Consider the following 17036-nt stretch of genomic DNA (forward strand, 5'->3'; position numbering starts at 1 on the left):
CAGCTATACATACAACCTACTTGTGCCTAATATGGAAAATGACATCCTTCTTCCTGCATCTTCTTAGGTACTCCACTTCAACGATGTGTGAGGAGTGTGATTATGTGCAACGTAGGTTTTGTGGTATAAAGCGCCGTCCCAGGCGCCTTCTGATGTGTGTGAATATGTGTGCTCCGTCGCTTCAGTTGTGTCCGACTCTCTGCGACCCCCCAGGCTCCTCCGTCCATGGGATTTCCCAGGCAAGAATACTGGAGTGGGTTGCCATTTCCTTCTCCAGGGAATCTTCCTGACCCAGGGGTTGAACTCATGTCTCTTATGTTTCTTGCATTGGCAGGAAAATTCTTTACTGCTGTGCCATCTGGGAAGCCCACCTTCTAATAAAAATCAGCCAGAAAGTAGGTGGAGCCAGAAAGGAATGAGGGGATGGATACAGGCTGGAGAGGGGGCTGAGGACACCTGGAGAGGGGACATGTGAGGCTTGGAGCAGGAAAAGCGAGGTGGACACCAGGTGACCTCCCCAGGGTGGCTCAGACACGGGCACCCGGCACCTGGGACAGCTCAGACTGCGCATCCTGAAAGATCCAGAAAGATCAGCCCCCGCCATCCATATTCAACAGGCAGCGCTCTCTTTGGAATCCCACACATCACTAGGGTTTTCAAAAGTGTTGTGCAAAATATGGGCTTGTCATTTTTGGCGGGGGTTGTAAAATAAATATTAGGTTTTTAAAGAGAGAAGTTTTAAAAAAATAATAAGTGAATCCCACTTCATAATTGTAGCCCCATCATACAGATTTCATGTATGTCTCACCAGATATTTTTCTGATCTGATTATAATTTCTTTTATAAAACTGTGGTCACACTACTTATATAAAGTCATGCATCACTTTCCCCACCACACCGCATCTTGAGCATGCAAAGGACAGTGACAGATTATGTACGACTGCCTTGCCACTCTGCTTTTTACCTCCACCTGACTGTGCCCAGCTGGAGGCCAGAGGGACAGACCTCGCGGAGCTGGGCCACCCTCACCCAGCTCTGTGTCCCGAGTTGGGGCCACTGCGGCCGGCCTCAATTCCGCGAGTGAGGGATTCACAGGGGGCGCTACAGCTTCAGGCAGCATGGCCCCGTGGGTCTCCCTCGTGGCTGGGTTGGGTCAGCCGAGTTTACAGTAGAGGGATGACCTTCTTAGACCCAGGACAGGGCTATTTAAAGGAACGGGAGGCTGAGCCAAAACTCTGCAGAGCTAGCTCCCCGCACAGAGGCCCAGGTTTTCCTCCACTGGAATCCATTTCCTCTGGCAAAGCATACTGTGCAGTCATACCTGTTAGCTGACTACTGATGTTTTCATTTTGAAATTGCATAAGTACACCAGTACAGACAGCAACTGGGCTAACATCCATGTGGCACGTTATAGAATACTGTCTGCAACATGGACACAAGACTATAGTAACAGTTATAACACGGTCGTCCCATGGTATCTGTGGGGATTGTTCCAGGACCCCTTGAGAGTCCCTTGGACTGCTGGGAGATCCAACCAGTCCATCCTAAAGGAGATCAGCCCTGAGTGTTCATTGGAAGGACTGACGCTGAAGCTGAAACTCCAATACTTTGGCCACCTGAGGCGAAGAGCTGACTCATTTGAAAAGACCCTGATGCTGGGAAAGATTGAGGGCAGGAGGAGAAGGGGACGACAGAGAATGAGACAGTTGGATGGCATCACCGACTCAATGGACATGGGTTTGGGTAGACTCTGGGAGTTGGTGATGGACAGGGAGGCCTAGGCGTGCTGCGGTTCATGGGGTTGCAAAGAGTCGGACACGACTGAGTGACTGAACTGAACTGAACTGAAACACCTAAATCCATGAAAGCTCAAGCCCCTTACATAAAACGGCCCATAACCCGTGCACATCCTCTCAAACATATTACATCACTTCTCGACCACCTGTAATGCCTCAGTCAGTGTAAAACAGTATGTGAACAGTTGCCAGTGTGGGGCAAATTGAAGTTCTGTTTTTTGGAAGCTTCTGGAATTTTTTCTCTGCATGTTTTCCATCCACAGTTGACTCTTTAGCTGCAGAACCAACGAGTATGGAGGCTGACTGAATATGATGGTGTTATCATAACACATATACATTGTAATATTACTACAATTATAGCTGATATATAATAGTGGGTATGATAGTAATGAAAGTGAAAATCGCTCAGTCGTGTCCGACTCCTTGCGACCCCAGGGGCCATACGGTCCGTGGGACTCTCCAGGCCAGAATCCTGGAGTGGGCAGCCTTTCCCTTCTCCAGGGGATCTTCTCACTCAGTCGTGTCTGACTCTGCGACCCCAGGGGCCATACGGTCCATGGGACTCTCCAGGCCAGAATCCTGGAGTGGGCAGCCTTTCCCTTCTCCAGGGGATCTTCTCACTCAGTTGTGTCTGACTCTGCGACCCCAGGGGTCATACGGTCCGTGGAATTCTCCAGGCCAGAATCCTGGAGTGGGCAGCCTTTCCCTTCTCCAGGGGATCATCTCACTCAGTCGTGTCTGACTCCTTGCGACCCCAGGGGCCATACAGTCCATGGAACTCTCCAGGCCAGAATCCTGGAGTGGGCAGCCTTTCCCTTCTCCAGGGGATCTTCTCAACCCAGGGATAAAACCTAGGTGTCCCGCATTGCAGGCGGATTCTTTACCAGCTGAGCCACAAGGGAAGCCCATGATAATAATAGATATCAGTAAATTTTAATTATTAATGATACTTAATATATTTTGTTGTCATTTAATCCTTCAGTCATGCCCAACTCTTTGCGACCCCATGGACTGTAGCCCGCCAGGCTCCTCTGTCCTTGGGATTTCCCAGGCAAGAATACTGGAGTGGGTTGCCATTTCCTTCTCAAGGGGATCTTCCCAACTGAGGGATCAAACCTGCATCTCCTGCATTGACAAATGGATTCTTTACTGCTGAGCCACCAGGAAAATGCCACCTAATATATTTTATTACTGGAGTGGGTTGCCGTTCCCTTCTCCAGGGGATCTTCCTGACCCAGGGATCGAACCCAGGTCTCCTGCATTACAGGCAGATTCTTTACTGTCTGAGCCACCGAGAAAGCCCTGAAATAGTACATCCTGTTACAAATAAAATATATATTTGTGTGGATCCACGGGGGCATATTCCTACTTCACAAATGCGTTGCTGTCTTGTCACTCAGTCATGCAGCCGTGCCGACTCTTCTGCGACCCCGTGAGCTGCAGCCCAGGAGGCTCCTCTGGGTTGCCATTTCCTTCTCTGTGGAGCCTTCCTGACCCAGGGACTGAACCCACATATCCTGTTCGGTAGGCGGATAATGTGTTTTATATAAAGTAACACGAAGTTTGGGATTGACATAGACACACTGCCGTACATAAAATAGTCAGCAGAGACCTACTGTGTGCCACAGGGACCTACTGTGCTGTAACAACCTAAATGGGAAAATAATCTGAAAAAGAAGAGACGTCCGTGTATGTGTATCTGATTCACTTCGCCGTACACCTGAAACTAACAACACTGTAAACCAACTATACTCCAGTATGAAATAAGAATGGTTAAAAATAAAAAGTGAACGCTCTGAAACAGGAAAAGTTACCTTTGCTACAATATGATCCGACACGGATCTCCTTCTCACTGAATCCCGGTTGGTGTAACTGTGGGAGCTCGGACGCCCTCCTCACCTCCCCCCAGTGGTGGCTCCATCCCACTCACATCGGATTAGCGCTGCCAGGCCCTGGAGACAGGAGGCCGGAAGCACCGTGGCCCCGACGGGAGATCAGCAACCTACCTCCACAGCAAATGATAGCAGCCACAAAGAGGGAGATATCACTGTCGTCCAGCTCCAGTGCATTGAACTTCATCGCGAAGTCGAACTTGGGCTCCATGATATCACAGAAGGGTTTTCTTAGGCTTTTAAGGAATTCACGGGTTATGAAGCCATTCCCATAGGCTACCAACATCCCGTCTTTATTCATCACAGAAGACAGCATGGCAAATATGGCTTCGTAAACACCATACTTCAGCAGAGTGACCTGGTCATTCAAGTCCAAGTTTGCAAATCCCGGGATGGACTTGGCGAACTCCGTGAGCTCAGTGACGGTCTCCACGGACGTGCACTGGCAGCAATGGAAAATGCGGACTTCCGCCTCCTTGTTCTGGATGCCGTTGGCCACCAGCTTGGCCACCAGGGTCTTCTCGGCCATACACAGCGTCTCCATGTCATGGATGACGAAAGGCTGGAAATAAAGACACTGGAATCAGTTGGCTGATTGGCGACAAGCTGTCTTCTTAATTATCATGAAACTGATGAGTAGTCACTGTATTTCAGCCACCTGAGAATCAAAGTATGTACAAAACACAGTCCTCATTCTTAAACAACCTCAAAATTAGTTGCGGACAAAAAGACTTTTAATAGAGGACAACACACATCAAAAAAGATAGTCATCATCATCGCCTGAAACTGGGTGGGAATTTCATTGCTAAGGAAGTGAAGGACTTCCCTGGCAGTCCAGTCGTTAGGATTCCGTGATTCCACTGCTTTGGGCCTGGGTTCAATCCCTGGTCAGGGAACTAAGATCCCGCATGCCTTGCAGCACGGCCAACAGCAACAAAGTGAAGTACTGATTTTGGCAATAAAGCTCACAAGAAAGAGAATATTAGCTAACCACTCTAAATATATGATAATTTTCTCTGGATTCCCAAATGCTACTGCAATAGCCAGTCATTACAATAAGTCTTTTTTTCTGTAAACAATGGTGGTAGTGGTTTGGTGGTTTAGTGGTTTAGTTGCTAAGTTGTGCCCGACTCTTGTGACCCCATGGACTGTAGCCTGCCAGGCTCCTGTGTCCATGGGATCCTCCAGGCAAGAATACTGGAGTGGGTAGTCATTTCCTTCTCCAGGGGATCTTCCCACCCAGGAATCGAACCCGCGTCTCCTGCATTGTGGCAGATTCTTTACCGACTTAGCTAAAAGGGAAGCCCTGAGCTACAAGGGCTTCAAGCCTTGAGCTATAAACAATAATGGTTCATTTATTCCAGAGACTCTAAAAAACCAAATCCTAGTGTTTATTTTGGCAAAGTCATATTTAAATCAATGAAAAGTGATAAAACAAATGAAATGATCATAGTCACTGATCACTGGGGAATATGTGCTATTTTAACTATGAACTTTTGGTAAGTTGGGATTTCCTGGTGGTTCAGACAGTAAAGAATCTGCTTGCAATGCAGGAAACCCAGGTTTGATCCCTGGGTCAGGAAGAGCCCCTGGAGAAGGAAATGGCAACCCACTCCAGTATTCGTGCCTGTAAAATCCCATGGATGGAGGAACCTGGCGGGCCACAGTCCATAGGGTTGCAAAGAGTTAAACACGACTGAGCAACTTCACTTTCACTTGGTAAATTGTTCATACGTGCATGCATGTTAAGTCGCTTCAGTCGTATCAGACTCTTTGCGACCCCATGGACCATATCCCTGCCAGGCTCCTCTTGTCCATGGGATTCTCCAGGCAAGAATACTGGAGTGGGTTGCCATGCCCTCCTCCAGGAAAATTATTCATACCAGTAATTTTTAGTTTTTCCATTTTATGAACGTTAGAGATAACTTACCCAACACTGACTATTGAATGAATAAATTTCACATGTAAATAAATGTAACTCAGAAAGTTGGCATCTATGTAGAACTAAACAAACACGCACTGTTAAACTCTTGCTCTCTGGGGATAAACCGGAAAGCCTTGCAGGACCCCCTTTCCTGATGCAGGAGACTGAAATCTCCCCACCACTGCTCCACATTCTGAGACAGTCTCCACAGTCTCCAAATGCTTGTGGCAGCTCCCGAAACATGGCCTTACCATGTACATCTAAACCCACCAGTCCTATCATTTTATAAAGATCTAATGGGCTGCCCCAGTAGCTCAGGTGGGAAAGAATCTGCCCTGAATGCGGGACACCTGGGTTCGATCCCTGGGCCGGGAAGATCCCCTGGAAAAGGGATGGCAACCCACTCCAGTAGTCTTCCCTGGAGAATCCCATGGACAGAGGAGGCTGATGGGCTACAGTCCATGGGGTTGCAAAGAGCCGGACAAGACTGAGCTACTAACGCAGTGGAGGACAGATAAGATGGCGGGCCATGGATTTGGAGCCAGTGTGCTCAGGAGAGACGGTGTGTCTGGTGGGGCTTGGGAAAACGGGCACAGATAAACACTGCAGCCAAGATGCAGCCAGGGCTTTATGCGGAGCAGAAGAAGCGGCCGTCTCCGAGGGAGCACTCTGACTCTTCTACAGGCCGGTGAGGACGCGGGCTGAGGCATTATGTTCAGCCCCCGCTGGACAAACACTGAGTGGACGGGCAGCCCAGTGATTTTAAGAACCACTCTGCAAGTGGGCAGATCACATCACTGACAGTGCCTCCGGGCCCCACGGCATGACGTGTGCCCTTTCTGGGCTCATGAGCATCGGGATGAGCCACCTGCAGGGCACCTGTGGGTACCTGGTACAGAGGCGGAGGTGCTGGGATAATCTGACGCACTGTCTTTGAAATGTCTAAACAGAATTAGAATTCGCAAGATAGTCTTGAACCAAAAAAAAAAAAAGGATCTGATTTCGCATCTGAGGCAAGGGAGTATTTTTTAAATTATCTGTGAAGGACTGCAAACATCCTGAATACAAAAGTTAAAGCCAAATTTCAAACAATCTCAGGTTTGATGGAGAAAGACTAAAACTATCTTTTTCCAAAGACTTTAAAAGCAGGACAGGTTGACCTTTTGGGGGGAAAGTTTGGGGGCAGTTTCTATGAAATTGGAGCTTAGATTTAAGGTGGACTAGAAAAATGTTTTTAAAGAATAGATGGCAGTATTCCCTCAATTGCAGAAAATACAATATAAGGCCACCTTGACTTTATACAGATCACTGAGTTTCTAAAAGCACATTCAACAGAAATGAAAATGTTCCATGAATTTTTTTAAAAATGAATTTTGCTGTTAAAAAAAAAAAAACACTGGAAAAATACTGAGCTAAACGAAGTTATGGCCTGCCAGCGTCTTTAACATAATGAGTGTACATTGTCGATCTTTAAGAATGGAGTTAGGGACTTCCCTGGTGGTCCAATGGTTAAGGCCTTGCAATGCAGGGGATGCGAGTTCAATCCCTGGTCGGAAACTAAGATCCCACATCGCATGCTGCTGAGCCCAAACTAGAGAGTCTGTGCGCCACAATGAAAGATCTCACGCCTCAACTAAGACCTGATGCAACCAAATAAATATTTTTTAAAAAAGAAATCACCTGCTAAAAAAATTTATTAAAAAAATAGAACTGGGTTAGCATAAGCAGTGGTTTCCAGTGTTTGACTGCAGAATGCCTATTTATTATTATTATTATTATTGGTAGGACATTTCATAAGACTAGCACAGACTGGCTACATAATTTTCAGGGCCTAGTGCAACATGCCAGTCACTTACTCAGAAGCGATTAAGACTTTCAAGACAGTGACAGAGAGCATGAAACCCCAGTGCAGGGCCCGCTACGCGGGGGGGGCGGTGTGAGACAGCACACACGCCCAGGATGCCGGCCCTGGACTAGTTTTACGTGAAACATTCTCTCATAAATGAAGACTTCGATCATAACGAGTATTTCAGTTTTATAAAATTATCAGTTGGGTTTTAGAAGGCAGGCCTCATTAACAGGCAAAATTAGAAACCATTTGGATTCAAAACAAGTGTGAACATTTAAAATCATGTTTGTTACAGCCAAAGAGAAATTGTAGAGTAAGACCCTTGAAAGTTTGCCAAGCTTTTTTGAGAAATATTATCCATTAGACTATTTTAGAAGTCCTGGAAGCTTTCATTTAACTTTGGAATGAGCCTTTTCTACTCAAGCTTGAATATGAATACATCTGATGTTACAGGTGGTCATTTCAAATCAGTGAAGCACATCATAAAAAGTTTAAACAGTACAAGGCAGAAAGCTGTCCACTTTCCCCTCAGAATTGTGCGTGCACGCATGCTAAGTCCCTTTAGTCACCCTCTTTGTGATCCTATGGACTGTAGCCCTCCAGGCTCCTCTGTTCAAGGAACTCCTCAGGCAAGAACCCTGGAGTGGGTTGACATGCCCTCCTCCGGGAGACCTTCCTGACCCAGGGACCTCACCCTCACCTCTTCAGGTCTCCGGCATGGGCAGGTGGCTTCTTTACCACCAGCGCCACCTGGGGAGCACCCACCCCAAATCACTCCAGGCCGAGTCCAGAAGGCTCCCCTCACTGATGACATTTTTTTTTGGCTCACACCTGAAGTGTTCTATGTGTATTAACGGTGTTCCCTATAAGAGTTCATTTCCGAAACACATTCAAAGAGCATTTTCTGTGAAAACTTAGGCAGCGCCATCTTTTAGGGGAAATTTAATTGTGAGTTATTTGGTAGAATTGCTTTGGATGACATTATCTAACAAGCTCTTGATGAGGTTTTACTACACATTTCTCGACACAGTATAAAACAGCATGCTTTTCAGCCTACTGACAACTGAAGTTATAGGTGTGATACCCCGGGGCGTGGTGGGAAGGGGTGCCAGTCCAAGACCCACCGTGCGCGGGCAGGTCTGCCTCTGTCTGAGCACAGAGGGAGCAGCCGAGACTGTGGCCCCAAGTTGGATGCTCCAAGCTCTGGCGTGCCCTGGGCAGGCCAGATAGACAGGAGAAGGGCCACATCTCCATGTACGCAGGGCATGGGGTGGGAAGTGAGCCCACCTGAGAGCAAACAGGGTCATCAAAGGCAGTGACTGTCCCCTGGACACCCCCTCTCCAACTGGTACCCGTGATGCGGTGGTTTGGAGGTGGGGGCAGAAGCTAGAGACAGACACTTAGCGGTACCCTGAACTCCACTTTTGCTATCCAGTGAAGCCCAGTCCTAGACTGCTTGTCTATTATTTATTTCCTTAAGGCCAAAACACAGATTCCTCTCCCCAAGTCACTGTGTGATAGTCCTCAACTGTCCAGGTTTCCGCTCTGGCCTTGGGTGACGGGCTCCTCCTTGGAGTACGTGGACCTCAGTGACGTATGGGAAAGATACTGTACGGAAATCAAGTTAATATTAAACAAAAGTGTTTGGCTCAGAGTAAAGATGACTTTTAAGTTTGCTTTACATTCTGAAAACCCAAGGGAGAAGTAGAAGATCTCAGCAACATCTCAAAAGATTCAAAGAGATAAAAAATTTGGACTACAAGATCAAACCAGTCAATCCTAAAGGAAATCAACCCTGACTGTTCATTGGAAGGACTGATGCTGAGGCTGAAGTTAAAATACTCTGGCCACCCGATGGGAAGACCTGACTCACTGGAAAAGATCCTGATGCTGGGAAAGATTGAAGGTGGGAGGAGAAGGGGACGACAGAGGATGAGATGGTTGGATGGCATCACCGACTCAATGCACATGAGTGAGCAAACTCTGGGAGACGGTGAAGGACAGGGAAGCCTGGCGTGCTGCAGTCCCTGGGGTCGCGAAGAGTCAGACATGATTTAGCAACTGAACAACAGCAACGACTTGGGGCTATACCAGTCATTTCCAGGAAAGAAATTCAAAGGTGAAAGGTTACTTTGCTTTCACCCCTGTGATGTGGAAAGGACTGAGTCTGTGCTGGCCCAGCGTGGGTGCAGCTTTACCAATTTAACGAGAGTTTGCTCAAACCCTTCTAAAGTACCTCAGCCTATTTCATTGGAGAAATCACCGAAGAATGAAAAGACTCAGTAAAAAAGAGGCTGGGTGTGTTCATGAAAGTAAGCAGCTTGTGAAATGCTTTACTTTCCTGTGACTAAAAGTTCCAGCTTGTAATTCCCAACAGGGATGGCTTCAAGCTACTCATTAGTACAAATTAAACCTGTTGCACCACGCTCATAGGGAAGAGGCAGAACGTCTTGATTTGCCAACCTCGGGCCATGACCTGCTTTGAAGGCCACTCTGAGATCAGTCCTGTAACGGAGACAGAGGCTTGGCTCACTGTGGGGTGGGGGCCAGGTACACCAGGGACATTCTTAGTTGCTCCCAAGAAGGTCCAGAACCGTCCAAAAGACAGGAAAAAGAAAGTTAATGAAAACAAGAGGACCTCTTCTAAGCCTGGAGCTGTCATTTGCTTCTCCCTGGAGAAAAAGCAGATGAGGGGTGGGTAGGAAGGGGGAACACTGGAGAGGAGAGAGTATTTTTTTAGGAGCAAGGATACAAGGGCACATTTTGAGTCAGAAGGGAATGGTTTCATTTTCTGAGATTAAAAAAAAAATCACTTACACAGCTCTAGAATCTGGTAAACTATTAAACAGAGTTTTTGGGCACATTAATTACCAGTCAGTATACTAACTTGGTTGCTGGGAGCTTTGAGGTGGATCAAATGGATAGGAATTGCTGTCAGGCTGAGTTTCATAGTCTCTGAACGAAAATGTTTCCAATGCATTGTCTGTCATTTGCCTTGGGGATAAATATTATTTTCTCAACATTCAGAACATACTTCCTCCACCCTCTGCTATGACGCGTGCTGACGGGTGGCCCAGGGAGCCGTCAGACTGTAACAAGCAGAGCAGAGCCACCCACCGGATTGTTGTTGGTCTTCCCGGCAAGGATGACCCGGGCCTTGACCTTGTTCATGTTGAAGTTCTTCAAGTAGGCCTCATAAATCCTCTTGGCCAGAGACTTGAGATCTGCGGTTTCGGAATCTTCTAGGTCATGTTCACACGTGAGGATTTCTGCTTTCAATTTTGCTTTTTCAGATCTTGGCATTCGTCCAAACCGAATTGCTGGGGGTCGGAGGGGAGATACAGAATCATGGAAAACAGAGAAATGAAGGACATAACGGGGAGTGATGACTAACAGCTGCAGGGAAAGTTCACACCACGGGTTAAACTGTGGCCGAACGTTACCAGGAAGTCAGAACGCACTTCTCCACGACTCAGCTTTCTCCCTCGGAGAGGTGAACGTACTACTCAAACTCCATATATCCCAGACTTTTAAAACCAAAAGGTTAAAATAAAAATTAGCACCATTACTCACTTCACCAATAGGACGGGCTCAAGGTCACTTCATGTCATTAAGTGTATAATTGACCCTTCCAATCAAGGAGATGAAAGTGAGCTTAGAAGGAGTTAACTGTTACCTTTTTCTCCTTCAGAAGGTAGACATGCAACTCTTACGAACATCATTTTAAACTTACTTTCACGTAGTAGTTGGCATGTTTTAAAATAAGAGTAGGGGGCCTTCCCTGGTGGTCCAGTGGTTAGGACTCCACACTTCCAATGCAGGGAGCATGGGTTTGATCCCTGGTTGGAAAAGGATCCCACATACCACATGGCCAAAAAAAAGATATTAACATAAGAGTATGATTGAATGTAATTAAACCTATAATATGGTAAAATGTTTGAAATGGCACACACTTCATATATAAGATATGAACATTATCTCTGTGATTTCCAGTTGGTTGCAAAATCTTATATGCAGGTTTCACCATTTGAAGTTTTTAACCATAATTCCAAGGGCTCTACTGGACCTCTGCTCTTTGAGACTTACTTTCTTAGGCTCTTGTGTTACAAAAAGACCTGAGTATTAAATGCTGCAGCACATTCATCAAAGTGCAGCACATTCCGAGCCCATGAGGGAGGCAGACGGAGGCATATGGGTGGGTAAAGTTTGAGAGACAACCTTACCTACCATTATGGGACATCCCAACCGAAAGGCACTTGTGGAAACGACAGTATTGGCACTTATTCCGATTCTTCTTCTGAATCTTGCAACTACGGTCACATTTGTCATACACCAGCTTCAGCCGAATCGTTCGCCTAAAGAAACCCTGCGGATTAACATACAGTTTGTTAAAGAGTGGGACCACTGATGAATCAATGTCATTCCTTTATTCACGCTTCTTGTTGTTCATTTATTGTCTCTTTTAAGATGAACTAAATGTAGAGAAATGGTTCATCTAAAAAGTCCGATGTCGGGACTTCCCCGGTGGCCCCGTGGTTGAGACTCTGCGCTCCCAGTGGGGGCACAGGTTTGATCCCTGGCTGGGGAACGAGATCCCACGTGCAGCACAGCACGGGCAAATAAATAAATAAAGTTCTTAATTTTCTTAAAAAAGTCTGATATAATTGAGGCAAGTTGAAAATTTGAAATTTCATTACATGGAAAAGGAAAAGTAAGAAAATGAGGCAAAATTCAAAGTAATACCAATACATCCTCACCTAGGCAAACACACAGTCCCCCAAAGAGTGACTCCACCCAGCTAAGATTTCTACAAATGTGACTTTCTCTTCTCAGAGAACAGGTCCATATGGGTGATGAAAATGTTCTAAGCATTTTTGTGGGAGAACATAAACTGTCTAAAAGATAAAGATTATATAATAAAGGGAGGCCAGCTGGTTGTAAATAACTTTCTTACTTTATAAAAGCATCTTAAACTTTACCCAGTGAGAAACAACTTTAAAAAAACCCAAAGTAAACAAAGGTGACTAAATCATGGCCCAGTGGAAAGACAGCTTTGCAAGGAGCAAGATACACGCTGTGGAGCCCGCGGTTCAGGTGGACGGGCCCCTGGCCCCAAGGGCACACTGCAGGGCGAGCCGCAGCGGCTGCGGAGGGCTCGGCCCTGGGTCTGGCCGTGGGCCGGCATACGCTGTGGGGTCCTGACGTGGCCGATTCTCGGGAGGACCACCGCCCTCTGCGGCCTTCTGAGGACAATGGAGAGAGAATGTGCGCCAAAGCTCTCTGACCTCGCGTCACCGTGAAGGCAGCAGCCTCGCCGTGGCTCATTCTCTTTCAAACAGCACACTTGCCTCATCACGTATAAGGAGCAGCCCAGCAATACGCCACAGGCTCTCCACAGAGCAAATTGAGCCTGCTCCTGGGATCAGTTTCTGATCGACGGCTTTCACGTGCTTGTACCGAGCCACTTCCGTCGTGTCCGACTCTGGGCCACCCCGTGGACTGTAGCCCGCCAGGCTCTTCTTGTCCATGGCATTTTCCAGGCAAGAATACTGGAGCGGGTATTCCTTCTCCGGGGACCTTCCCCACCCAGGGACTGAGCCCGCGTCTCCTGCGGCTCCTGCATTGCGGGCGGATTCTCTACCACTGAGCCACCAGGGACGCCCTTTGGCAGATCTTTCTCACTAACAACAAACATTTGCGTATAAAATAAAGAGACGCACACGTGGTCCCTGAAGGCCACTTTTCTCCGCACCCAGGGCCCCGTACCTTGCAGCCCTCGCACGCGTGGACGCCGTAGTGGTAGCCGGAGGCTTTGTCCCCACAGATCCTACACTCGATGTTCAGGGCGATACTGGATGACTCCTCAGTGCTGCCAGGGACCGTGGGGCAGGAGACGGACGAGGGGCTCGAGGCCGGGGACAGGGTGTCTAGGAAAAGAAGGGGGAGGTTGATGAACTTCCATGCTCTCACCATCCACCATCTAGGCCAGCTTTCTGAGGCTCTGATCCCCGCCTACCCACCCCCCCAGCTCCCCCACTCCACCGCCCTGGGCTTTCGCTGGGGAGGCTTCAGCGGGTGGGTAGGGCTCCCTTCCTGTGTCAGTCCTGGCCCAGCCCTCCCACAGCGACCCGGGCGGGGACATCTGGAAGCTCCCCCAGCCAGGGACTCCCCAACTAAAAAAAAAAAAAAACTATACTCTTTACTCCATAAAAATCAAAACAAAATGGACCAAATCTTGGCTCTATAGAAAAGGCCACTTCATGAGCAGCCTATACACACAAATGCTCACAACAGCTTTATTCTTCATTACTAGAAACTCAAGTGTCCCACACAGACTTGCTTTTTTTTGCATCCTCCCTTCCAGCCGTTTCGTACTTGTTAACTCAGTAAATTGCACCAGAAAGACAATAAAAATCCATGTGGGTAACCCAGAAGCACAACCCAAGAAAAAAAGAAGTTGGGTTTTCTTAAAATTAAAAACTCCTGCTCTGCAGAAGACACTGTTAAGAAAATGAAAAGACAAGGCACAGACTGGGGGAAGCTATTTGCAAAACACATACCCAGTGATAGACTTGCACCCAAAATACATGAACGAGTCTTACAACTTGGCAGTAATGAAACTAAAAACCTCAATTAAAAACAGGCAAAGGATCTGAGTAGATACCTGGCTGAAGAAGACACACAGATAGCAAGCAAGAACATGAAAACATGCTTCCCATCAACGGTCACTGGGAACCTGTGAATTAAAACGAGACACCACTGTGCAGCTATTAGAATGGCTAAAATTAAAAAAACTGACACCATCAAATGATGGTGAGGAGGTGGAGGAAAAGACACTCTCATTCTAGGGAAGCAGATTGGTGCAGCCACTTTGAAAGACAATTTGGCAGCTTCTTATGAAGCAATACAGTCTTAAAGAATCACACTGCTAGATATTGACACACGGTGATGGAGGAGACTCTTGAGAGCCCCTTGAACATCAAGGAGACCCAACCAGTCCTTCCTAAAGGAAATCAGTCGTGAATATTCATTGGAAGGACTGATGCTGAAGCTGAAACTCCAATACATTGGCTACCTGATGCAAAAAACTGACTCCTTGGAAAAGACCCTGATGCTGGGAAAGACAGAAGGCAAGAGAAGGGGACGACAGAGGATGAGATGGTTGGATGGCATCACTGACTCAATGGACATGAGTTTGAGTAAACTCTGGGACTTGGTGATGGACAGGGAGGCCTGGTGTGCTGCAGTCCATGGGGTCGCAAAGAGTTGGACCAGACTTCGCAACTGAACGACAATAATAATGTTGACAAAAGTTATTTGAAAACGTGTGTCCACACAAAAACCTACATGTGAATGTTTTCAGCAGCTTTATTCCTTTTAAAACATTTTACTGAAGTATAGTTGATTTACAATGTTGTGTTTAATAACTGCTGTACAGAAAAGTGACTCAGTTATACACATGTTTGTTTCATCATGGTTCATCACAAGATATTGAACGTGGTTCCTGTGCTACACAGTAGGACCTCGTCGTTTATCCACCCGTCTTTGCTTAGTTTGCATCTGCTAATTCCAACTCCCAATCCTCCCCTCCCTCCCCCTCCTCTCCCTTGGTAACCACAAGTCTGCTCTCTACGTCTGTGTGTCTCTGTTTTGTAAATATGCTCATTTCTTGTCTTGTTTTAGATCCCACACATAGGTGATGTCATATGATATTGGTCTCTCTCTTCACGACTTACTTAGTATGATAATCTCCAGTTGCATCCATGTTGCTCCAAATGGCTGAGAAAAATGAAAAAATTACTTCGGTTTTTTTTAAATGGCCGAGTGATACTCCATTGTACGTACATATGTACCACATCTTCCTTATCCATTCCTCTGTCGATGGACGTTTAGGAGGTTTCCATGCCTTGGCTATTGCGGACAGTGCTTTAGCAGTTTTACACTTAATTGCCAAAAATTAAGAGGCCAAGAGGCCCCTCAATAGGTAAAGTCAGTTCCAAAAGGCTACATATGTGGTTCTTAATATCTGACATTTGGAGAAAGGCAGAACTATAGGTGGTAAAAAGATCAGCGGCTGGAGTGGGGATGGGGGAGGCAGGGTTGAATAGGTGAAGCACAGTGGCTTTTTCGAGGTGGTGAAACTATTCATGTGAAATTGTAATGGTGAATACACAACATAATTTGTCAAAATCCACAGAGTTTGACAGTTCAGAGTGAATTTCAAGGTGTGCAAATAAACAAAAATAATTGAGGAGGTCCAGGGGCCCCAGAATGGCACAGAGAATGCAATTATACAACCTAACTATATCACAAACGTGGGGAACATTTGTAGGAAACCTAGATGAAGATGTTGGCCTGCATGACCTTGGAAATGCATGGAGTCTGTGAGTCCAGAGGAAAGGGGAACCGCACCTGGTCACTGTCCTCACTGATAGGGTTGTTTCCGACAGGGCTCTGGGTGAGCAATTCTGATGTCACTGTACTTGCTGTTCTGTCATTCTGTCATGTCCGACTCTTTGTGACCCCATGGACTGCACCACGACAGGCTTCTCTGTCCCTCACCAACACCTGGAGCTTGCTCAAACTCATGTCCAGCGAGTCGGTGATGCCATCCAACCATGTCATCCTCTGTCATCCCCTTCTCCTCCCGCCTTCAATCTTTCCCAGCATCAGGGTGTTTTCCAAGCAGTCAGTTCTTCGCATCAGGTGGCCAAAGTATTGGAGCTTCACCTTCAGCATCAGTCCTTCCAATGAATAGTCAGGACTGATTTCCTTTAGGATGGACTGGCTGGATCTCCTTGAAGTCCAAGGGACTCTCAAGAGTCTTCTCCAACACCACAGTTCGAAGGCATCGATTCTTCAGTGCTCAGCCTTTTTTATTGTCCAGCTCTCATATCCGTACATGACTCTTGGAAAAAAACATAACTTTGACGTAGGCAAAGCAATGTCTCTGCTTTTCAATACACTATCTAATTTTGTCAGAGCTTTTCTTCCAAGGAGCAAGCATGTTTCAATTTCATGGCTGCAGTCACCATCTGCAGTGATTTTGGAGCCCAAGAAAATAGTCTGTCACTGTTTCCACTGTTTCCCCATCTATTTGCCATGAAGCAATGGGACCAGATGTTATGGTCTTAGTTTTTTGAATGTTGAGTTTTAAGTCAGCTTTTTCACTCTCCTCTTTCACCTTCATCAAGAGGTTCTTTAGTTCCTCTTTGCTTTCTGCCGTAAGGGTGGTATCATCTGCGTATCTGAGATTATTGATATTTCTCCCAGCCATCTTGATTCCAGCTTGTGCTTCATCCAGCCCGCATTTCACATGATGTACTCTGCATATAAGTTAAATAAGCAGGGTGACAATATACAGCAGCCTTGACCTACTCCTTTACCAATCTGGAACCAATCTGTTGTTCCATGTCCAGTTCTAACTGTTGCTTCTTGATCTGCATGCAGGTTTCTCAGGAGGAAGGTAAGGTGGTCTGATATTCCCATCTCTTGAAGAATTTTCCACAGTTTGTTGTGATCCACACAGTCAAAGGCTTTGGCGTCGTCAGTGAAGCAGAAGTAGAAGGCACTCC

At 46.7% G+C, this 17036-nt stretch overlaps 1 protein-coding gene across 3 annotated transcripts in view; it reads right to left on the bottom strand.

Moving 5' to 3' along the window:
• PPARA (peroxisome proliferator activated receptor alpha) overlaps positions 1 to 17036 on the bottom strand; it is a 71356-nt gene that overhangs the window by 7779 nt on the left and 46541 nt on the right. For all 3 annotated transcript variants that reach the window (XM_043881086.1, XM_043881087.1, XM_043881088.1), the window contains exons 4-7: positions 13228 to 13388; positions 11689 to 11827; positions 10579 to 10781; positions 3803 to 4250 (exon numbers count right to left, since the gene is read on the bottom strand). In XM_043881086.1, coding sequence (XP_043737021.1) covers positions 3803 to 4250; positions 10579 to 10781; positions 11689 to 11827; positions 13228 to 13388 — 951 coding nt within the window. The remainder of the gene's footprint in view (positions 1 to 3802; positions 4251 to 10578; positions 10782 to 11688; positions 11828 to 13227; positions 13389 to 17036) is intronic.

The sequence above is a fragment of the Cervus elaphus genome, chromosome 22 (assembly GCF_910594005.1).
Source record: "Cervus elaphus chromosome 22, mCerEla1.1, whole genome shotgun sequence".
Taxonomy (NCBI): Eukaryota; Metazoa; Chordata; class Mammalia; order Artiodactyla; family Cervidae; genus Cervus; species Cervus elaphus.